At 34.5% G+C, this 25,549-nt stretch overlaps 1 protein-coding gene across 11 annotated transcripts in view; it reads right to left on the bottom strand.

Moving 5' to 3' along the window:
• The window catches only part of CFAP69 (cilia and flagella associated protein 69), a 60,249-nt gene that overhangs the window by 19,495 nt on the left and 15,205 nt on the right, over window positions 1-25,549 (bottom strand). For 6 of the 11 annotated variants that reach the window (XM_070787969.1, XM_070787968.1, XM_070787974.1 and 3 more), the window contains 11 exons: window positions 24,308-24,384; window positions 20,757-20,855; window positions 17,616-17,765; window positions 17,337-17,514; window positions 15,542-15,665; window positions 13,105-13,153; window positions 12,887-13,008; window positions 10,010-10,226; window positions 5,874-6,038; window positions 2,721-2,839; window positions 930-1,048 (listed from right to left, as the gene is read on the bottom strand). In XM_070787969.1, coding sequence (XP_070644070.1) covers window positions 930-1,048; window positions 2,721-2,839; window positions 5,874-6,038; window positions 10,010-10,226; window positions 12,887-13,008; window positions 13,105-13,153; window positions 15,542-15,665; window positions 17,337-17,514; window positions 17,616-17,765; window positions 20,757-20,855; window positions 24,308-24,384 — 1,419 coding nt within the window. The remainder of the gene's footprint in view (window positions 1-929; window positions 1,049-2,720; window positions 2,840-5,873; window positions 6,039-10,009; window positions 10,227-12,886; window positions 13,009-13,104; window positions 13,154-15,541; window positions 15,666-17,336; window positions 17,515-17,615; window positions 17,766-20,756; window positions 20,856-24,307; window positions 24,385-25,549) is intronic. The other 5 variants (XM_070787972.1, XM_070787978.1, XM_070787977.1 and 2 more) reach the window with 2 other exon arrangements.

Here is a 25,549-nt window from a genome sequence, read left to right as displayed (position 1 = left end):
TATAGTTAGTTCCCTGGCAACCAGGCTCCCATCCTGTGGTTTTCTAGGGGATTTCCAAAAATCACCTTAGTACCATAAATTCAGACGTAGTTGAAAGGCGCTTGTTATGAATAAAGAAAGATACTACTTTCACCTTTATTACTCTGAAAGTTTTATAGGAACTAAAAATAAAAGACCAAATATTGTAACAAAAGATGTTCTCATTGCTCTTATTAAGAAATTATAAGAGTTTGGGGGGTTCTGTACTAGAAATGGAGCAAATATAAATTTTTAAATTATAAATCACAATATTACAGTGATTTTAAAAATGTGTTTTCTGCTGTTATTGGTAGAATGTTCTACATACATCTATTAGGTCTCTAGTCATGAAGATTTTTTTTTTCTTAAACAAATCTCTCATGAATTCCACCCAAATAGAACAAAAGAAATGTATAAGTGTTAATGATATATGAAACTCAAGTAATTTCCCCCAAGACAAAATTTCATAAATTGATGTTAAGAAAAGCAGTTTATTTATTATTTGCCCTTTGGGATGCTAAACTTTTTGGGAAATAATATTGACTAGGAAATACCTAATCAATTGGTTTTCAACTCTTTAAGATAAGATGAATGAGGAATTCAAGAGTCTTCATATCCTTTTGAAGGATATGAAGAATACTATATGAGTAACAGTAGATGCTTGTGTTTTCCCAGGCCAGGCCAAAATGGAAAGCATTCAAATCACAAATATAAGGATCTAAGTTTAGATACAAGAATGGTTTTTATATTTGAGTTATGGACAAGACTACTTTCCAAGGTATACTTGTAAGTGTCATTTTTGGACTATTGAAAAGAAAAAGGCTTGTCTTTCTTCTGCAGTTTTGAGGGAAGAAAATGGATACATAGCTAGAGAGGTAATTTTCTTTTACTGTGGGCACAGGCATACTCACCAAATGCTGTCCAATGTACTATAAAGAAGTACATTATAGCCTAATCCACTCTGTAACTTCTTGGGGTCTGTTTTCATTACATGAAGAATTATATCCACTCCTTCAGTTCCAAAAATTTCCTAAGAGATTTATTTACAATTATTTCTTGAAATAAACAAATACTCATTTCCTTTCCCATTTCATTCTGTCCCATAAAACTTTTCAACTAGGAAAATACAACATTGTTAAGAAAATAGTGTGTATGTGCATGTTCAGTTGTTCAGTCATGAACTACTCTTTGTGACCCTATGGACTGTAACCCACAAGAGTCCTCTGTCCGTGGGATTATCTCAGCAAGGAATACAGTACAGTAATACAGTTTTATTTTTTTAATTTTTACTCACTTTTCTCAGGAACTTAAGACAAATTATTGTAAAGTTGATCATTTTTTAAGAGAGGATACCAATCAATATGCCAACTTAATGCCCATGTATATTTTTCCTCTTTCTCTTTCTTAAAAAAAAAAAAACCCATAAGACTTGTCTCATGGTTTTTTTTTTCACACTGTAGTGAATGTAGTCTAACATAATGTCAGATAAGTACCAGATAGCAACAACTAATTTAAGGGGTTAAAATTCTATTATGGGAGATTTTCTAATGTTTCCAAGAGAGAAATAATCAATAGCAGTTAAAACTTTTAATAATTTATATAACGTTATTACCAGTTAATATTTGTCCCATACTAAGTACCTTTCTTATAGTCCTGTTATTCTATTCTGGGTCCCAGTAAGCAAGACTATGAGTATTTTCCAGAAGAACATAGGCACAAGATGATAGAATATAAGAAGTTTCACCAAAGCTTGGAGCTAAGTATGTATTTACTGTTCTTTTTGCTTCTCCCTCAAATCACTGTACTGAAGCCTTCATAATTTTTAATTTTTGTATTTCCAAATCTGTATTATTATGTAAGTTATTAATCTCTGAGACTCAGAGTTTTCTAAGGCATTAAAAAGATCAAAAGGAATTAAACTCTTTTTTAACTTTTAGTTTTAGATACGAACCCAATTCAAACACAAAATAGCATTTATAACGGTACAGCCACTTTGGAGAACTATTTGCCAGTTACTTCAAAATGTAACACCTAGCTTATAATTCATCAGTTGCACTCCCAGGTATTTACCAAAGAGAAATGAAAGCATTTTTTCCCCACAAAAAGACTAGTACAGCAACTTTAATTAAAGCTTTAAACATAGTGGTCCCAAATGGAATCAGCTCAAGTGCTTATCACCAAGGGATAGAGAAACAAATTTTGGTACACAATGAAATACTATTCAGCAATAAGAAAGAATGAATTATTGATATATGCAACAACATGGATATATTTCAGAAATGGTGCTGGGTGACAAAAACCAGAACTAATAGGGTAGATAATTGGCGTGCTGCGATTCATGGGGTCACAAAGAGTTGGACACGACTGAGCGACTGAACTGAACTGATTCATATAAAGTTAAAGAATAGGCAAAACTAATTTATGAAGATAGAAATCAGAACAGTGGGTTGCCTAGAGGCAAGTAGGGGCATGGCTGCTAAGCAGCATGAAAGAATTATAGAGAGAAAAAATTCTATATATTAATTAGGATATTGGTTAAATGGATGATGTTTGTCAAAATCGAACTGTATACTTAAGATCTATATACTTTACGTAATTATCGTAAGATTAAAAAACACCAACATTTATGGACATTTACTAAGAAATAGTTCCTAATGTTATGGGATTGAAAGATCTGAACAATGATTCACAGGCATACATACCTTCCCAGGAATATGATATTCACAAAGACCAGACAAAATAAGTAAAATATCAGACTGAATTTCCAGAAGAATGGCCTCTTCCTTATCATTATACTTGCTTATTGTATTTTTAAAGATTCCTGATTTGAAGAAAGTTAAAGAATGTAAAGTTATTGAACACTGTATTTTTATTTTGATCAATTACTGTTCTGAAGTTCTTATAAAATTTCAACTAGAACTATCTTTAAAAGGGTTATTTTCATTGCATGGTTTCCTAGAAGCTGTAGATAGATGATAAATAGATTCTTTGAGCTCTCAATACAATCAATATTCTGATATATATAGAATTTCTAGTACATAATTAATTGAATATTATTAAAAGCAGCCTTCTCCAACCTGATACTTCACCAAGAAATCAAAACTGTTTAAAAATATGCAGTTTCATGAGGCAAAGACACATGCCTTTGCAAATATATGACCAAAATACTGATCTTAGCTTGCCTCATCTCTTCTTGTCCTTATGATTAACAGGGTCAATTTGGAAGAGTGCCCTAAGTATGTTTTCTATTTCTGTTACTTCTTTCTGTGTTGTCTAATTATGTCTACCCAAAAGCATCTTTGACAACTGAGGTAGCAATATCTCTATGTCCTTTAAAAGTTCTTCCTTGCTTCCAATCAAAATTTTAAAAGACTTGAAAACAGTCACTTACACTGATGGAATGTCATTCACAAGAACATTTTGCTTCAAAAAGGACTTCTCCTTTAAACTTTATATAAGGAACAAAAGTCACTTTTCTTCACTTAAAGGGAATCAAAGGGAATTAGCATTAACAGCAAGGTGTGGAGCTATGTTTCAAAGTAAAAGGGCCATGGAAACTATAGCCTATTTCCATAGTTGTCCCTGAAGGGACAGTTCTTGGTCCTGTTATGGTGAATTACAGGTGAAGGATCAGAGTCTAGGAAGGCTAGTTGAGTGTGCTGGAGGCCAGGGCAAAGGTATGCCATGGACAGAAGGCCTATATTCTCTTATTAGGACACCTTCTAGGAATCCAACTTGGCTTGCCTCAGGTCTGCTTCTCTTTTCTAGATTAACTCCTCTTCTTCCTATCTGTGTACAGCTATGTCACGTTCTCTGTTATCTGTAATAAATGTTAATACTGAATTATTTTCTTAATATTTATTCTTTAACTCCCTACGTTTACCCTCCCTGTGTCCTATTTTAAATCATTAGATATATTTCTTTTGTATTTCTTCTTTCTAAAATAGCATTGTATATATAACTTCCCTAATCCAAACTACTAATAGCTCCCTGTGCTTAAAGTGGATGAAGTTCAAAGTCTATTATTATCTGCCATTCAAAACTCTTTCTAGCTTGGCCTCTGACTTAACACTTAACTTTATCTCATATTATTTATCTTCATAAAACTTTGACTCCACTTAAACTATCTCTGAACACACTATCATGTATATTTTGGCTTCGTGTCTTTGCTAATGCTGTCCCCTTGTGTGAAAGACCATTTCTTTCTCTTTTTTCCTCTTGAAACAGCCTTACCTTCACACCCTTACTCATAAAGTTTCCTGTTAAGATTGCCCAGCCTTGAAAACTACCCTGTGCCATTTACTCTCTGTACTACTCACTAGGTGCTTTACTGATGGTGCAGGGTAACTCATATTATCTTTCTATGACGTATATCTTTCCTTTTGTTTCCATTAAGGCAAGGTCCTGAGAGTTCTGCTCTATACATATTTATGACATCAGTGCCTAGACAACAGGTGTATAAACATTTGTGTTTACAATGCAATTACTATTTGTTGAGCTTATTACTACTACGGAGCCCTCTGTTAGACTCAGTAAGAGAAGATCCCTACCTCTAGGAACTCACATAATAAAGATCAGTTTCTTTCAAGATAAAGGGATAAGGTCCTAAGAAGAAAAGAACCCTTGCTATTTGCTTTTCCTTCCCCACTTACCACCCAGGTAAGATTAAGACTTCTTCCTGGATATATGGAAAACTGTATTCATCCTGTTAGGCTGGGGCCTTAACATTGAATTCTGCATAATGAAATGTGCACAGAAGAGATAAAATCTACTTTCAGGTTTGGTCATCCTAAGTAAACTCATCAATACAGTGAATGTTTTTGCCTAGCCCCTTTTTTTCAAAATCCTCATTTGGTTTATTTGTAATAATATTAGAGGGTACCACCCCGATCCAGGCTTCCCTGGTGGCTCAGCTGGTAAAGAATCTGTCTGCAATGCAGGAGACCTGGGTTCAATTCCTAGGTTGGGAAGATCCCCTGGAGAAGGGAACAGCTACCCACTCCATTGTTCAGGCCTGGAGAATTCGATGGACTCTATATAGTTCATGGGATCACAAAGAGTAGGATATGACTGAGTGACTTTCACTTTCATCCCAATCTACTACTGATGGAAGAGTGGGCACTTGTCTTAACAGACAAGAAAGTTTTTGAGTAAGCATTTATAATTAACTGACATCCAGCAAATTATATCACTTACCCATGTGGCAGTCACTGAACATGAATATGATTAATATAAGTCTTACTTCTCAAAGTCAGGAAAGGTTAGGGCCAGAGAACTATTTATTATTTTTTTAATAATAAAAGGCATAACGTTTTAACTTTAGGGGTTCTCAATTTTTTGAGAACTCAATTTTGAGCTCACATGTATGAATGTTGGGGATAAAGTGACTTGGCATTGTCAACTCTAAGTTAGAAATTAAGGATATCCTGATATTTCACACCAGAAAGCCTATGTAAATTTCTGAATACACCAGTGTACCAGTGTTCTGGTATGTCAAATGCATTGGAAAATGTAATGTTTTCCTCTTTTAAAATGACTCCAAAAGGCCTGGCCAAAAAATGGTGATCTTACTACTAACAGAATGAGACATAACAATAGTCGATTAAAAAAAGGATAAAGATAATCCTAAATGAAACCATATCTGAATTAAATAAACAAATGTTTAAAGGATAAGTAATCCTGATGTTTTAGTAAAGACAAACTAATTTATACCAATAGTATGAAACAAAAATCAAGAAATATTCAGGAGTTTGTCAGCTATCAGACAAAATAAATGTATAGAAAAACATTTCAAACAAAATTTCTAATTTATAAGAATCCTACTTTCATCAGGACAGAAACATGTTATGTTTTACCTATTAGTTGCTGAATTGCTCCGTTTTCACACAGATCCTTGTTTATAGTATCATTCTCAAGGTAGACCATGGCTCTCAAGAGTCTTAAACTGTAACGCATCTGGGCAAACTTGTTGCCACGGCCACCTGCACCATGAAAACTGTTACCATGACTAAAGAAGGAATCTGTAGAAAAATATTAATAGTTTAGTTTACATCAAGAAATTTAGATATTATTTCTGTCTATATATGTTTAAAAAGATGGTAAAATTTTGTCATACTTCAGGATTTTTCTTTTTAGGGAAGTAAATGTGATTTCAATTCCCCTCTTCTTTCTATTTACTGTATACAAATATATATTTTTAAATTTTACTCAAATGTATCATTATTGCATGTATCTTTTGTCATTTGTTTTTTATTAACTCAACATTATGTTTTAAAAATTATTCACATGGTTACAAGTAGATCTAGATCACTCAGTTTTAACTGTTTTCCACATCCACATTATAAATAACAGTTTATCTGTTCACTAGTACAAACTGCTAAGATGATTCTAGTTCATGTCCTCTTGTTTCCACAAAGTGTTTTGCCTGTGACACCAGAATCCTGTAGGGTACACCCACATGGAGTTCTACTCAAGTTGCCAGATTGTTTCCCAAAGTGGTTATATGAGTACAATGTATATAAATAGATTTTTTTTCCCTTGATCTATTAAATGTGAAATGGTAGTTCACTGTTATCTTAATTTGCAGAGCAATTACATTTCCTCTGTAGTGCAGTGGGGTTGAGTGTCTTTTAATTTTCTTTTTTTGAAAATTTGAGATTTTCTTCAAAAATTTTGAAAATTTTTCTTGGCAAACCTTATTCTTTGTCTACTCTAATGAGTTATTTTCTTTTTGATATTTAAGAGTTCTTTATGAGCCTGAATTACAATTGTTTATCAGTCAGAGGGGTGAATAAATATCTTCTCTCAATTTGTAGATTGTTAGTTATCTTATTCAGATTCTGTCATTCTGTCACACAGATATTTCTGTTTTACAGTAATTGATACATTTAATAATCTTTTATAATCTTATAGTTTAAACTCTTCTGTTTTTTAAAAAAATCTTTTTTCACCCTATTATCATAGAGATAATTTCCCATGTTTTCTTCTAAGATTTTTTACAGTGTTTTACATTTAGGGTTTTAGTTCATTTTGCAATTAACTTTTTAAAACAAGTTGAAAAGATCTAATCTTTATTTTTCTCACAGAGGGCCGACTGCCCGAGCACTATTTTTTTCTCATTGATTGGCAATATCATCTCTGATAATGCCCACCTCCCATATATTCCATTTCACTGGTCTATTCCAAGTTTAGTACATTATAATTTTAATTACTCTAGCTTTATGGTCAGTCTTGCTCTTTCTTGGATATAATATGCATTCTTAGAAAGGTTCTTTTAGAGGTACCTTTTTGTTTGGTGCTAAAAAAAAAAGTTCAAAATACTATTCTCAGTAATGTGTATACGTTTAAGAATGTGCATTCTGGAACTAGACTCCCTGTATTAAATCCTGGCTCTGCTACTTACTATTTGAAAGGGACAAGTTATTGAACTCCTCTGACTGAGTTCTATCCACTGACCTACAGGGCTAATAACAGAACCTATAACTCCTAGATTTGTTTTGAAGCCTAAACAATTTAATACTGTTGAAAGGGTTAAGGCCTACCTCACAGTAGGTACTAAATAACTGTTAGCCATCAGGGTTCCTTTGGTTAAGCAGCATTACCTTTTGCTTTTCTTTGGTCTCATAGATTTCTATAAATATAAATTATATAAAGGAGATGCAGGAGAATTGTTTTATTTAACGTGCAGGAAAGATTGAGGGCAGGAGGAGAAGGGGATGACAGAGGATGAGATGGTCGGATGGCATCACTGACTCAATGGACACGAGTTTGGGTAAACTCTGGGAGCTGGTGATGGACAGGGAGGCCTGGTGTGCTGCGGTTCATGGGATCACAAAGAGTCGGATACGACTGAGCGACTGAACTGAACTGAATTTAACATGACAATTTAATAACTCATCATATTAAAAGCTAGAGAAAAAAAATAAGCCATAGTTTTCTCTCCCTCATTGATAAATGAGTGCTATTCCTGATCTAATAAAAATTCACAATGTAAAATTATTTCCAAAGCAAAGTTACTACCAGAAAAGAAAGCAGTATCTTCCGTATAAATTTTTTTTAAGAATATATTTCCCTTCTAAGAATTATGAGAATTGAGATGAAATAGTCATATAAATTATGGCTCTTGTTAATTTAGCAGACAATATGTGGCTAGAGATCTAGATTTGAAGCTCCATGAAGGTAGGATTTTATTATTTTGAACATAAATGTTTCTTTAGCAGATAAAACAACATATGGTAACTAGTAGGCATTAGAAAAGGCAGAGGAACCAGAGATCAAATTGCCAACATTCGCTGGATCATCAAAAAAGCAAGAGAGTTCCAGAAAAACATCTATTTCTGCTTTATTGACTATACCAAAGCTTTTGACTGTGTGGATCACAATAAACTGTGGAAAATTCTGAAAGAGATGGGAATACCAGACCACCTGACCTGCCTCTTGAGAAATCTGTATGCAGGTCAGGAAGCAACAGTTAGAACTGGACATGGAACAACAGGCTGGTTCCAAATAGGAAAAGGAGTACGTCAAGGTTGTATATTATCACCCTGCTTATTTAACTTATATGCAGAGTACATCATGAGAAATGCTGGGCTAGAAGAAGCACAAGCTGGAATCAAGATTGCCAGGAGAAATATCAGTAACCTCAGATATGCAGATGACACCACCCTTATGGCAGAAAGTGAAGAGGAACTCACAAACCTCTTGATGAAAGTGAAAGTGGAGAGTGAAAAAGTTGGCTTAAAGCTCAACATTCAGAAAATGAAGATCATGGCATCCGGTCCCATCACTTCATGGGAAATAGATGGGGAAACAGTGGAAACAGTGTCAGACTTTATTTTTGGGGGCTCCAAAATCACTGCAGATGGTGACTGAAGCCATGAAATTAAAAGACGCTTACTCCTTGGAAGGAAAGTTATGACCAACCTAGATAGCATATTAAAAAGCAGAGACATTACTTTGCCAAGAAAGGTCCGTCTAGTCAAGGCTATGGTTTTTCCTGTGGTCATGTATGGATGTGAGAGTTGGACTGTGAAGAAGGCTGAGTGCCGAAGAATTGATGCTTTTGAACTGTGGTGTTGGAGAAGACTCTTGAGAGTCCCTTGGCCTGCAAGGAGATCCAACCAGTCCATTCTGAAGGAGATCAGCCCTGGGATTTCTTTGGAAGGACTGATGCTAAAGCTGAAACTCCAGTACTTTGGCCACCTCATGGGAAGAGTTGACTCATTGGAAAAGACTCTGATGCTGGGAGGGATTGAGGGCAGGAGGAAAAGGGGACGACAGAGGATGAGATGGCTGGGTGGCATCACTGACTCGATGGACGTGAGTCTGAGTGATCTCTGGGAGTTGGTGATGGACAGGGAGGCTTGGCGTGCTGCGATTCATGGGGTCGCAAAGAGTCGGACACGACTGAGCGACTGAACTGAACTGAACCGAGGCATTCAATAAATATTTGTTGAATGACTAATTTCAATATTATAGGACTTAGTATAATTATTGGATAGATCTAATAATACAAAAAATTTAAATCAGTTTAAATGAATGATTTCCTTTACCGAAAGGTATGCATCAGGTATAGCTAACATTTACTAACGTCTGACTCTAAATGAAATCTCAGACTTTTTTTTAAAACAGAATTTAAATATATTAAAATCACTGAAGGTCAGAGCAACATTTTTAGTTCTCCTTTTAATTGTATTTCTTTTTGTATACCACCATTCAGTTGAAGGATTCCCTGGTGGCTCAGATGGTAAAGAGTCTGCCCGCAATGCGGGAGACCCAAGTTCTATCCCCGGGTTGGGAAAATTCTCTGGAGAAGGAAATGGCAACCCATTCCAGTATTCTTGCCTGGAAAATTCCATGGACAGAGGAGCCTGGCGGGCTACAGTCTATAGTGTCGCAAAGAGCTGGACATGACTGAGCGACTTCATTTTCACTTTTATTCAGTTGAAATATGTAAATTGGAATTTTGACAGGAATCTGAAAGCCCACTTACCTTCGTTATCACACCATGCTAGAAATTCAAGGACTTGATCATTTCCCTTATAGAACAAGTACTCGTCTATTAAAAAAGGAGCCACTGATGACAAAGTGGCAATTGCGTGCAGCTGTAGTTCTTCATACTGTGCTGCAGACCATTCAAGTATTTTGTGTTTCTCAGGCCTTTTAACATAGGTAAACAAAGCCAAAATAACTTTGCCATCAATTAATAGCTACGAGAAACGCAAAAGTACTATGTTAGAAACATAATTAAAACAATTTAAGGAAATTTAATAAAAGATTTCCAATTTGATGTGTTATTGATGATGATTTCAAAATATTTCCTTCCTAAAGATTCCAAGCTATGTTAAGTACCAAAAACTAAAAAACCAAAACCCAAACTCAATAATAACAACAGTTCACTATGATCCCCCTTTCTGGGCTATGCACTCTATGGCTGACAATAATATATAATAAGTAGTAATTAAAAAATCTATATTACTTATATATGCAGTTTCTGTAACTGTAGAACTGCTATAACATAGCTCCTGCTTATGATAAAACCACAAGAGTCAAAAATTTGGGGCAAATAAGCTGGTGGTTATTTCTGCCTTCCTTGGTTTTCTAAAAAAGAAACCTTTTAGAAACTCAATTGTATATTTGAGTTGTATACTTTAAGAAATTGTACACTTTAAGAAATCAATTTTGTCTGAAGTTATGATCAAGACTACAGCTAATTTTTAAGCATAGGCAACAGAACTTATACAAGTACTCTATCTAGTTTGTATTGAATCCATGATTTCAATAAAAATAAAAAGTACAATGCTATGATAATATGACAATCAAGTTCATATTATAGTTGATTCTGACTGATACATATTTATGGTTCACAAGATAGTAACACACCATGTGCTATATTCTATTCAATTTTCTTTTCATCTGGCATTATTCTACAAAGACATTTTCACAACGGTATCTATGGATTTTTCTGAAATTTATATTATTCCACATGGAAAGAGCACAAGATTTAGAACTGAGAAAGCAAAAATAACTATTAGTTCTAGCATTGCTATATTAAGTGAATAATTTTTTTTGAAATACTCTGTGAACTGTAATAGTACACATATTCATTATTACTACCACTACTGAGCCACAAACACAAACATATGACAGAAAAAAAATTGATTGATTCCACTGCTTACATCTGTGCTTTAAGTAACTTACCATAACCTTTGTGCCATTTGACTCTGTATCTGTCATTTTAATAGTTATATGATACTCCATTGCAATAATAAAACACATTCTATTAATTTTCTATATGACATTTCAGAAAATACATTTAGGTTCTACAGAGTACATGTTTTTGATATGAATAATAAAGTTATAATTGTAAAGACGGGCTTTTTCCTGAGCATGTTTTGGTATATTCCTCAAAGTGGCACTACCAAAAATTTTTCTTAGCTCTTTTAATCCTCATAATAATTTCATGAGATACATATTTTTTCCATTTTGAAATTGAGATAACTGGAATTGAAATAAGCTAAAATACTTATTCAAGTATTAACTATTCACATTAACTAGAAAGCAAAGAAACTGAAGTCTACCTGACTAAAGCCTTAATCACTATACTATACCACTTTTATATTATTACTAATAATGTTAATAGACTGAATGCCTCCCTGGAACTTGAGTTTTAAGACTAAAATGAAATTTCAACTAATGTAGTATTATTAACTAAACAGATGGAATTGTTAATAAGTAGTTATTTTTTTCTATTACCTTTTACAAAGCCTTTATCTCAGTCTCACAAGAGACAGAGAAATTGAGCCTCAGAAAGTTCAGGTGACTTTGCCAAGGTCATATAGCAAGTAGATGATAATACAGACTGAAATTCATTTCCAGTGTTCTTCAAATTACATCATGCTTTATTTAGGATATAAAGTATTAAGATAATTCATGGGTAATATATATATATGAGTCAGTCACTCATATATCCAACTCTTTGTGACCCCATGGACTGCAGCCCGCCAGGCTCCTCTGTCCATGGAATTCTCCAGGCCAGAATACTAGAGTGGGTAGCCATTCTCTTCTCCAGGGAATCTTCCCGACCCAAGGATCGAACCCAGGTCTCCCGCATTGCAGGTGGATTCTTTACTGTGTTAGCCACCAGGGAAGGCCAAGTGTTTATATGTGTGTGTGTGTGTACAAAGAAGTTAGATTTGTGTGGAGAAAAAGCAGGGTCATAGGGCTTGAAATGGGCATCACAGAGATGAGCAATTTCTTCTAGCATTAAATCATCCCTTATTACTATGGTCAGAGAGACTATTAGGCTGGGTGGGCCTATATGGATTGCCTTTCATATTATGTTCTCTTTTTAGCAGCTCTAAATATATAAATAAATCTCCTATGTTCTCCTGCTTTTCCTTGACTTGTTTGATTTTAATTTAGGTAAAATCACTATTCATTAATAGATATGAAAAATTTTGAAAAGGTAAAATTCCAGTGAGTAAGAGTTTGTTACTTAGGCAATGGCACCCCACTCCAGTACTCTTGCCTGGAAAATCCCATGGATGGAGGAGCCTGGTAGGCTGCAGTCCATGGGGTCGATAAGAGTCGGGCACGACTGAGCGACTTCACTTTCACTTTTCACTTTCATGCATTGGAGAAGGAAATGGCAACCCACTCCAGTATTCTTGCCTGGAGAATCCCAAGGGCGGGGAGCCTGGTAGGCTGCCGTCTATGGGGTCGCACGGAGTCGGACACGACTGAAGCGACTTAGTAGTAGGAGTAGTATGGTAAACATATGGGCTGATGAAAGATTTGCAGCTGTGACTTTTAAAAAATTATACTACAAAGTGAGACAATTTAAGTTTTTGTTTTGATTACTTTTTACCTGTATAGTAGATAAATCTTTACATAAGATCACAATTATATTAAACAGCAATTTCTTCAACTCAAAATCTTCATAGGAATTAGAAAGCTTAAGACCTTTTACCAAAGGATTTTGACTTTTAACTGTGAGGGAGAAAAAAAGGAAAAGGAAAATAAAAGCTAAAATGATGTATAAGACATATTAAGATAATTATAACTTGAAAATTTTATGGTTTTCACCTTCATTAAATGTCGCAAATAATATCAAATCCCTGGTAAAGCCAGATTCCTAATAAAAATACACAAAAGAAACGGATGAATTAGTTATATGGAAATTAGGTTACAGATTCCCATATTTACCTAATATTTAAGTATAATTGTCACATTCTCCTTTGTCATTGATTTGAATTCATAAAGCACTAATAATAGGAAGGGATGAAAGCAAGAAAATAAAAGCATATAGCCAGATAAGCCTGTAATTTATTTAATATTAAACTTAATTTTGTAGGTCCTAAGAAATATTTTACATTATTCTATGAATATTTTATAAGATGCTGTTTAAAATTTGTTAGGAACCTAAAAATGTTTTACTATAAGTTACTTATGTAATTCATTATCCACAGCTTCAATTGACAAAACAAAGAAAGAAAATAGTTATTTTCAACAGCTTTTCTTCTTAACATCCCCCAGTTCCCCATCCTGACATCAACCACTCTCATATATGAAAGGCTTGGTCAAGAGAAAACAAACAATTCCTATTTAACCCAAAAAGCCCTGAAGAATGACGAGAACTGCAAACATTTCAGCATGAGGGAACTCGTTCCTGACAGAGATATTCTAGGTGGACTTTGTACATTAGGAAGAATTTATAAGACAAACTTTGGGCTTTTGAGCTTGCAACTACATATTCCTACTACTTTAAGATCTACCTGTTTTCTTGAAAATGTGAAGATGTTATACCTGTTGATTCACATTCATGGAATTCACCCAAGTGTTTGCAAGGATGCTAATGAAGATTTATTGACTGACCAAAGGCTTCCACAGAAACATAGGTCCACCTACATATTGCAGCCTTGACTAGGAAGCTATGTAGGTAATGAATGAAAAAAATGACTTTTAGACTGAGGCCAGGCCCTGCACCTTAAACAGATGCTAAAATTCAGGGTAAACCTGTAATCTTAGTGGTTTGAAGAACTAGAAGACAGAGGCAATCACAGGCAACCTGTGGGATAATATCAAAGAAATTAAGTATAATCAGTTTCAGAAGGACAGGAGAGAGAGAATCGGGTTGGAAAAATATTTAAAGAATTGTGGTCTTAAACTCTCCAAGTGAAAGTGAAAGTGTTACCTGCTCAGTCGGGTCAACTCTTTGAGACCCATGGACTGTAATCCTCCAGGCTCCTCTGTTCATGGAATTCTCCAGGCAAGAATACTAGAATGGGTAGCCATTCTCTTCTCCAGGGGATCTTCCCAACCCAGAGATTGAACCTGGGTCTTCTGCATGGCAGGCAGATTCTTTAGCATCTGAGCCACTGAATCACTGGTTTTTCCTTAAATTTACATATTCAGCAAATTTAAATCAAAGTTAATAAGTAAATTTAAAGGAAATCAACACTGAATATTCAATGGAAGGACTGATGCTGAAGCTTCAGCTCCAATACTTTGGCCACCTGATGCCAGGAGCCATCTCATTGGAAAAGACTCTGATGCTGGGAAAGATTGAAGGCAGGAGGAGCAGGGGATGACAGAGGATAAGATGGTTGGAGGGCATCACCAACTGAATGGACATGAGTTTGGGCAAACTCCAGGAGATGGTGAAGGACAGGGAAGCCTGGCGTGCTGCAGTCCATGGGGTCGCAGAGTCAGACACTGAACAACAATAACATATTCAGGAAGATCTATGAATCTCAATCAGGGCAAATACAGAGAAAAAATCATATCTTGGCACATTATAGTAAAACTGCTGAAAACCAAAAATAGAGTGAAAATCTTGAAAACAGTCAGAGGACAAAGTGATACATTTTACATAGAACAGCAATTTGAAATAATGACTGCTTCTTATAGAAAACAATGGAGGCCAGAAGACAGTGGAATGATATCTTTAAAGTGCTAAAACAGAAGAAAAATTGCATCTAGAATTCCATATTTTGTGAACACAGATGTCAAGAATTAAAGTTAATTAAAACTATTCTAAGATACAAGAAACTAAGAAAATTTGTTGCTAGCAGTCAGCAGATCTGCATCACAAGGAATGGTGAAGGAAGTTCTTTGGGTGAAAGGAATGATAACAGTTAGAAACTCATATCATCAGGAAGAGATGAAAAACATCATGAATAGTAAATATTGAGTACATGAGGAAGATCTCAGCTGTCCAAAGGGATGCAAAGAAGAATTGGCAGACCGCAAGTATACTGGTGACCATAATGACATAACCTGGTATTTACAACAAAGTACATAAATATTGGGAAGATCCCCTGGAGAAGGGAAAGGCCACTCACTCCAGTATTCTGGCCTAGAGAATTTCATGGACAGTCCATGGGGTCACTCAAAGAGTCGGACATGACTGAATGACTTTCACTTTCACATAAACGTTACAACACCGTTTAGGACTCTTTCCTGCCCCCTACACCCACCGCTTCCACAATTAAAATTAAAATGCAATTTGATTTATACTTACAATCATTGGTGCCCCAGGATTTTGAGATATAATTGTTGTGATCACTAATATGTCGTTTCTAAGCTGACGATCATAATGACTAATGCCTCTTATAAACAGATTTTTAAATACTTCCTTCAAAGCCCTAAAAAATAAAATCATATCTTTAAAGCCATATTTCTATGGAAATACTCAAGTATTTCCCACCAAAATCTCCCTTTTTTATTCATTTCAAAATATTTCTAATCTTTTCTCTTTCCAAATCTACCTGTAATTCACTGAGGGAGCAAATAAGAATCTCTCAATCGAGTCTATACATGGTGGTCAAAGTGACTTTTCTAAAATAAAGATTCAGTTACATCATTCTTCTTTCTAAAATTACTTGAAGGCTTTTTCCTTTGTTCTCAGGATAAAGTCCTACCTCTTTACCACGGCTTATCAGGCCTTCCATGCTATGATCTCTGCTAACATCGTTAGCTTCATCTTTCACCATTCTACCCTGTATTTTCTCTCTTACTATATTGAATTTCTTTAAATTTTTCAATTTTGCTAAATTCTGCTTTCCCTTCTCTTCCTCTGTCTAGGATGCTCTCTACATGCAAAACTCTTGTGTTGCTAACTCACATTTAGCATTCAGATATCAGATTAGGGTTTGTTATGAAGTGTTCATTAACTCTCCAAATACGGGTTAGGTTCCCTGTACAATGGGCATTTGTCACTTTATCTTCTAGGACCTGCTTGCTCTTCTTATGATAACAGTATCCTTATTTTTATTTAGGCAGTCACTCTTACCCCACTTCTGTTTCTTGTGATGCTGCCTTTAACTAAAAGGAAGCTAGTTAGAGCATTCCTTCTTTCTGTCACTAGTAATTCACTCTGGAATGGGCATATGGTCAGCACCAGGTTAGCAGGAACTCAGAAAATTTTTCTTTGAGCTTTTGGAATAGGAAGTCTTCTCTTCTGCTTGGTTTGGGGTTGTGATGATGTGATTCTAGACTTCTTGGGTCTAACCATATGGATCTTGAGACTTAAGCCAACACAGTGGAAAACAGTGAAGAGAGATGAAGCTGGCTCAAGTCCTGATATTTGCTGAGCTTTTAATACAGCTGCACATGAAATCAGTTTTATCCTTGACTCCGTAGTTACATGAACTCATAAATTTCCTATTTGGTTTAAATCAGTTGAGTTAGGGGTTCAGTCACTTGCAAACAAAAATGTACTGATCTACCCTCTTCTGGAGAACATGAAGGACCTTGCAACAATTCTCTTTCATAATGTTTAGTATGCTCTCTTTTAGTTGCCTATTTACTTGTCTGTCTCTCTTAACGTAATACAAGTGCCACGAAAGCCATGGCAGTATAGAGACCATCTCTATACTGTTTCCAGTTGTACTTCCACAGCCTAGTACTGAACTTGGTACAGAGCAGACAGTAATTATTTGATAAATCAATGAATAAGTCTCACTCATTTTATTGCTAATGCTTACTGCAATATCTGGAAGAGAGTAAATACTCAAAAATAGGTTTACTGAATGAACAAATGAGAGAGTCCTTTTAAATATCTAATTTTACTTTATATATACTCAAGGACACAATTTACTTTTGTTAACAAGCTACTTTAAATGTCTTCCACATAGAAAGAAAAGACTTGTTATTATGCAAATACATTTATACCATGGTACAAAAAAAAGTCCTGAAACATAGCTATCACATGAGTCAAAAACCTAATTGAACACAAATTTAAACAAAGAGTTTAGTTATGTCACCAGCTATCATTTTAAGGCTAAAAACATTCCTATCTAACTCCATATACTTACAGCAAACATTTCAAGTTACTAAGCTGTTGTATGATTTCTTCTTTTGAAGATTTTTCCAGTAAGTTCCAAAGTATTTCAGATGAACGAAATAAAAGTTGTCCAGAGGGATCTGGGTCATTGAGGTGAGCACAGATTCCACTGGCTGCTTGTGCTTTCACCATTAAAGTACAATTAACTTCTGAAAATAAATTCTAAAATTGTTTTATAGACTCGACATTATTAGATAAAAACAAAAATAGTTGAGAATGAAGTGTTCAGTTATGTACATAATATACAAACCAGAAGTTGAGAGATGTTGCAGAGCTTTAAGTACCCAAAGTTTCTCAACAAGTTGATTTTCAAGCAACTCCAATGACTGGATCATTGTTTTTGCCAGTTCTCCAACTTCAGCCATTTTAATCTTATATGAGGAACTAGCCTGCTGGTAACCTAACAACAATTAGTGAATAATATGTGCAATTATTTCACATAGAAATCATCTACATTAAACAAACAAATGAGTAATTTATCACTAAACAGCAATAACAACAACAAAAATTTTTTAAAAGTATATGGCAAAGGGTCGGATACAACTGAGCAACGGAACTGAACTGATATGGCATTTTAAAATGGGATAGCACGGGGCAGGCAAATTTACTCTATAATAGGCCAGGTAATAAGTATCTTAGGTTTTGTAGCCTATAAGGTTTCTCTTTCAAATATTCAACACTGCTACCATAGCACGAAAGCAGGTATAAACTGTATAAAAGTAAGTGGGCATGGCTGTGTTCCAATAAAAGTTTATTTACAGAGGGCTGGTTTTGGCTCAGGATCCATAGTTTGCTGATCCCTAGTGTAGAATTTGAAATAGGACCACAGTTTTAGAGACATATCTTAAATGCTAAAATGAACATTATTTCTTGTCTCTAGATATACTTTTCCATAAATGAAAATGGCACAATTACAGATACTAAATGTATTCATATTCAAGTCAATTCACGACTTTAGTGCTTTCAAGGAATCACAATTATGCAATTTGGTGATGTAATTTGGCAATGAAAATATAATGCTATTCTGATAAATGCTAGTGAAATGTACTGGTATTTTAAGGAAGTATGATTCTTGGTGATAATAGCCCCCATGAGCAACACCACCACCTCTCCTTTGACACAGCTGCACAGGTGGTTGCCCAACAATCTCTCAACTCAAGAGAGATTAAATACACAGCAGAGGGTACCTGCTTACTTGAGATGCAGCTATTTTCTCTCGTAGTGATATACTATCTACCTCCCTGATTTCTTGACTTTTGAGACCAACTAGATTCTTTGCCATGGTTCTGAGACATCTGTTATTTCATCTTTATGCATTTGATCTTTAGCCCCGGACATGGCCCTGTCCTTTGCTATGATGGGTTCTCTATGGTATGCCCTAGCTACTCACTTTAGGTATATAAAAAGTATAAAGAGGAAACCAAAAGTTGCATAATTTCATCATTCAGAGATAACAACCTTAACATTCTGGTATATTTCTTACAGTACTGATATTTTTAATGTATCATATAATTTTAACAATACACTGTATGTAGAATTTTATGTTCAATTGTAGCCGCTAAACATTTTATTGTAAGCCTTTTCTCATTCTATAAAATATTTTCCCAAATCATGGTTTTATTTGCATAATAGCCTGGTTGCATGCCTGTACTTCATGCTTACTGTATCTTTATATATTTAGTTTACATTTATATAGAAGGATATTGTAATATTAAGGCTCATGAACCTGATTCCTGTCCCCAGGGATATATCTCATACAATTGCCCTACTGATGACTTCTCAGCTGTGGTCCCAGATATCCAGCCATGCCATCATCTGAAACCAACTGTGTGACAGCTACTGAGAGCACTGCCTAAGGTTTCCAATATTCAGAGCCTGGTTAAATTAAGATCAGCCTCACTTTTCTGTACCTTAACTCCTCTGTCTTATCTTATACATCATTTGTTTCCTTTTTTTTCTATCTTAAAAAGGCAGTGTATATATTGCCTAGGTTAACCTTATGCTTGTACTCTTAATTCCATCCTCTCATGCTTTGGGAATTTCTTCCTCTCATTTTCCACATACTAGCTTCTTGTTTCTCTGCCTATAGGGGAAAAAGAAGTTTTCCCCTATCCAAAAAATTATGAATGAAACCAAATATCTTCTTTGATTTTGCTACCAGTTGAGTTGTTCTCCATCTTCCTTCTTTTTCTTCTCCATCTGATCTTAATATATAAGTCTGCATTCACTGCCTCTATTCTCACAATCCTTTCATTCTTTGGTCTTGTATCTGTTCTATTTATGGCAATAGTTCCACCAAAGATGTACTAGAGTTTTCCAGATATCACATCAATTGGTACTTTGACTCTTCAATTACAGAAGCCTCTACAGTATTTGACATTAGGACTACTACTTCCTTCATCAAATATTTTATTCACTGGCATACAAGACATGACGATCTTTTGCTTTTCATCCTCCACTTTGAACCTTCTGTCACTGCCAATTTCTTTGGATCGTTTTTTTTCCCCCTGGATCTCAGTATGGGCCCTCTCCATGCTGTTATTCTTGGTTCTTTCCCATGTATGTGTTTTATCTCCTGGGAAAAACTCAAGCATCCAGATGGTTTCAATTTTCATCTCTATTTGGGTGAATTCCAAACCTGTATTTCCATTAGTATGCAGTGTCTACTATCTATCAAACACTTCCTCCTGTTTATCTCATTGATATCTCGAATCTGAGAGTTAATAATCTCTCTACTCATTTCTTCACTTCAGATGTCTTCCCATTTTCCCCTATTCTAAGTAATCTTTTTTTCCTACCAGAGTCTTATTTTCACCTATCTTAAGGAAAAGAGAACTTTAAAATGTATTTTATATCTTCTCTCCTTTCCTAAACTGATTATAAATTATGGAAACTATGAAGGTAGGAAATATATCCTAAAGTAACATTATATCCTCCATATTGCAAGTGCCCCCTGTCTTGATACTACCCATTTCAGTGTGACTCATTTTATCATTATATATTAAGATTCCTTAGCTGTAACGTGCAGAATTCTTTTTCCAGAAGTGGTGGAGAATGGTATTAGCTTTGGGGATCTAACATTATAAATGTTAGAAAATAATAATATTATCAACAGTATTAAATTACATTAATAGTAATAATTATAATTAAACTAGTTTGGGTTTAACCTTAAAAATTCTGTTATAAATATTTAACATCAGAATATCTAAAGTTGAGAAAAACATAATTTTTTTGTTTAAAATGACTGACGAGCTTGAGACTGCCAAAAAAGACTGTTTTTGATGTGTTGCATTTATGATCCCCACTCTGTCTTTACAAGTTCAAAGAGAAATGAGAATGTTCTGTTTTATAAAGACACAAGTTATTACTGAAACAGTATTGAAAACTTTACCTGTAATATGCTTTTTTGGTGGTTCTGCATGATAAAAGTCAATAACACACTTACAAATTTGAATCCTCAATTCAGAATTTTGTATTTTCATTAAGTCACCTGTCAGAAAGATGAATGAATGCTATTTAATAACAATGACATATGTTTATTTACAGTTTTAAGGATAAAGTGTTAGTAACATGATTATTAAAATATCATCATCAGAGATTCAAACTGGATCATGTAATTTTAAATACATACATACACACACACACACACACAAAACACCCTATCTATCCTTGTACCACTTGGCCAACAATCAACTCAGCCTTTCCTTCCCAAGAAGAAAAGAATGGTATTTAGCAGCTAGAACAAGATTGCCTAAGATTAAATCCTGCTTGACCACTTCAGTTCAGTTCAGTTCAGTTCAGTGTCTCAGTCGTGTCCAACTCTTTGCGACCCCATGAATCACAGCATGACAGGCCTCCCTGTCCATCATCAACTCCCGGAGTTCACCCAAACTCATGTCCATCGAGTTGGTGATGCCATCCAGCCATCTCATCCTCTGTTGTCCCCTTCTCCTCCTGCCCCCAATCCTTCCCAGCATCAGAGTCTTTTCCAGTGAGTCAACTCTTCCCATGAGGTGGCCAAAGTACTGGAGTTCTAGCTTTAGCATCAGTCCTTCCAAAGAACACCCAGGATTGATCTCCTTTAGGATGGACTGGTTGGATCTCCTTGCAGTCCAAGGGACTCTCAAGAGTCTTCAACACCACAGTTCAAAAGCATCAATTCTTTGGCGCTCAGCTTTCTTCACAGTCCAACTCTCACATCCATACACGGCCACTGGAAAAACCATAGCCTTGACTAGACGGACCTTTGTTGGCAAAGTAATGTCTCTGCTTTTTAATATGCTATCTAGGTTGGCCATAACTTTCCTTCCAAGGAGTAAGCGTCTCTTAATTTCATGGCTGTAGTCACCATCTGCAGTGATTTTGGAGCCCCCAAAAATAAAGTCTGACACTGTTTCCACTGTTTCCCCATTTATTTGCCATGAAGTGACGGGACCAGATGCCATGATCTTCGCTTTCTGAATGTTGAGCTTTAAACAAAATTTTCACTCTCCTCTTTCATCAAGAGGCTTTTTAGTTCCTCTTCACTTTCTGCCATCCTACTGCTTGTATAAACTTGTGTCTCAGTTTTCTCATCCATAAATTGGTATAGAAATAGTTACTACTTTAAAGATTGCTGTGAGAATTAAATGAGTTAGCCTGAGAAAAGGGCTGAGAGTTTTCCTCCCTAGATAGAGAGTCAGTAATCTATTGCCTCTAATAATGTATCCTTTGCTTAGAAAAGTTCCAGCTGAGCTCTGCCCCCTCAGTTTAGTGACAGACTGGAAGATAGTGTTTCTAGGCAGTCTTTGTCCTGCTGGTAATAATTTTATGTTCAAGTTATTGTGGCAGGGATGGAGGATAGGGAAGATTCCTTTTCAGTCATATCTAAACAACTTCTGAATTGGCTTTAGCCTATACTTCAAACTGGATTGCATTTGCTCTGGCGAAGTCCTCCAAGTATGATCCCTAAGAGAATCTGAAAATGATCAGTGGGATTCTGAAAATGATCCATGCCTTCTGGGCACCTGCAGAACAACTGCAGTCAGGAGTATCAGCTTCAGGATGGAAAAAGATCTGCTTGGATTCTCTGAGGGAAAGAGATAATTAGATGTCCCTTGAAGATCTGTGTTTTGCATTAGGTCCTGCATAATGTTTATCTCTGAGGGTAGTCAGTGAGTGGGTAAGCAAGTGGACAGGAGGAGGGAGCATGAAGGAGACAGCCTAGCTTTAGGAGAATCTATCTGCAAAAACTAACACTGGAGAAAAAAAAAAGACAGGCTCGAGATTATTCTCTTAATTTTGGAGGACCCTCCTTTGTGGTTGAAAACTATGTTTTGAAACAATTAGGCAATAGGAACAACTAAACTTTTCCAACAAAATTACCCAAGCCAAGTTTATGGGAAATGCTAAGATTTCTTGTCTGTTTCACTATCATTTTAGTTCCTGTAAGTTCAGATCATCTTTCATGGTTTCCTGTTTTACAATCTCAGGGTGGAGTACCAACTTTTTCCTTCGTGTTTCCAGAATCCTGCTGTTAAGTGGAAAAATATCTATTATTTAGGAGAAAAAGTAATATAATTCACTTTTATAAACAGCACAAGTAGAAACTGGAAATTATTAGTTAAAATGAATATCCTTTTTTCAAAACTTTGTATTACAATTTAGTTTCAACTCATGTTTCCAGCAATTAATAAAGGACAGAACAGCAGTACTTATTGTAAGTAATCAGTGAAAGGAGTTCATTTTTTAGCTAAGAGTTCATATTGCCCTCAAATGAGGCAATAACATGCTCTGTGGGCAGGCATTCAACAAACAGCCGACTGACACAGTAAGAAAGGGCTATGTATTTATTATACAAATGCATATTTAAAAGTAATAAGGGCAACAGAGAGTTTTTAAATGTTATCAGCCAAACCAAATCTACACATTTTAATCTGTTAATAACTATCATATCCTCTTCCGGGTTGGCTTCTCACTGTAAATTTCTACTGATGATAGAGATTCATAGAATTAAAGTTTCCCATTAGTTTCCAACCTGCCTGTTCCTTAAGGTCATCTTATCTAACTCCCCATGTTTATTCTAATATCCTTCTTCACCCACTGTAGGCCACAATAATTCCTCCCAAAGTATCTACAGATGAAGACTATGAAACTTTATTTAGACATAAAAGTGTTAGTGTCTATGCTAAAAATTTTAAATGATACTAGTACTTTACTAGTTTCTGTCATCTTTCAATATGGAATATAATGTTAGGAACATAAATATTCAGTAAATACTTATTTATAATTTGTATTTCTTTTATTTCTACTATATAAACAAAAACTAAATTAATAAGCATAAATTTAATTTAGGATTTGTTTTGGGAACATGCTGTCATGTCTCGGGCTGATTCAAGGAGCCATAGTGTTTTATCTTATTTCTATTATTTTCTTTCTCTATAAAATTGAGCTATAAGCCAAATATAAACAACTGCCTGTGATTTTTTTATATTTTTGTATATAAAACACAGGCATCTTTATGTATATTATATTAAAGTTCCCAATATTCCAGCATTTTATGATCTTAAATTATTTAATAAATAATTGGGCCCTCAATCAATTCCAGCAATCAATTAGATTCAAGCAGTTATTAGAGTTCAAAGACGAAAACATTTCTGTGATTACTGAGAGGAACATGTACTTCTGATTTACACACAAAAAAATGTTAAACATTTCAACAAACTAAATACATAACATCAAGACATATAAGCACAAAGAAGTATCTGCCAGTCCTTATAATTAAGGAACAAAAAATCCTGTTGGTATCATGAAACACCTGAGTGGAAGATAATACAAAAATATCACCAAGCACACTATGATTAATCTGCAACCAGAAAACAAGAAAAGAGAAGGAGTATTCTTAGTGAAACTTAGTGAAAGAGATATTTCCTTCTTGTCAGTGGCCCAATCATCTTAACTCACCCAAAAGTCCAATTGAATTAGCAGTATCTTCAGCATATGTTATTTCATCTGATGCTTTCTTTTTCAAAAATGGCAAGCTTCAATAAGAATGAATATATGAGTTATGTTTAATGAAGTCCTTCACTGAAGCATCATTTGCAAAACAGAGGAAAATTTCTCTTCTAAAGATTAAAATGAGGATAAATATCCTGTTTCTTTAGTCCTGGAGAATTAACTACCAAAAAAAAATTTGTTTTTCTAACCAGCTGACCAAAATAAAACAAAATAAAATTGGTTTATAAAAATGAAGAGAGATGGACATAAAAGCCAAGAGTTAAGAAAGCCATCTCACAATACTACATAAATACAAAACTTAAGAATCCTCTTTCCTCTCTGAGGGTAAGATAATACTATATCTGTACTTCTATCAAAATTAGGAGTACACTAGAAAAGCTGATACAAATCACAGGTCTAGTTTTACTTATAGCTTAAAGGCTGTTTAGGGATTTTTCTTCCTGAAGTTTTGAAACTCCAGTTAATATATCAATGGTCTATTTGTTCTTAAGGGTTAGTGACTTTTTCCTTATTAATTGGATTAGTTACCATCCACAAAATAACAAATATACTTTTTGAGACACTAAAGAATTCAATTTAACAAATATTAATTATATTTGAATCATATTTCACACCAATATAACCAAAGTTATTTGAAAATAATTTATTGATTCACAAATCAGAAAAGATAGGGCACTTGAACCTACGTCATTAGTCTGTCAGAGAGATAAAAGTCATTTCCTAAATAAAAAATACCAACTATTTCAGCACTTCAGGAGTTCAAAATTTGAACTTTATATGCTATTTAAAGATATTTAATATCTTTAATATTAAAGCACTATATATATTTTATATATATAAGTATATATAATATATTACATATTATATTATAATATAATGTTATGTATTATATTATATATAGACTATATATTTATATATATTATATAATATAAATATATTATATAATTATAATGTATAATATAATATTATATATTATGTTAATATTACATATATAATATTAAAGTACTATATATATCTTATATATATAGTACTTTTAAATCATATTTTTCAAGAAAAATTAACCAAGTGGTTGAAAAACAGCACTGGGAACTATCACATATGGATATATATATATATATATATATATATATATATATATGCCAATTAGAATTAAAAGATATTTCAAGGTTAAACTATGAAAAGGAAAAT

This window comes from Bos indicus, chromosome 4 (assembly GCF_029378745.1).
Source record: "Bos indicus isolate NIAB-ARS_2022 breed Sahiwal x Tharparkar chromosome 4, NIAB-ARS_B.indTharparkar_mat_pri_1.0, whole genome shotgun sequence".
NCBI lineage: Eukaryota > Metazoa > Chordata > Mammalia > Artiodactyla > Bovidae > Bos > Bos indicus.
The sequence above is the reverse complement of the archived record's forward strand: the minus strand, read 5'-3'. Positions and strand labels throughout refer to the sequence as shown.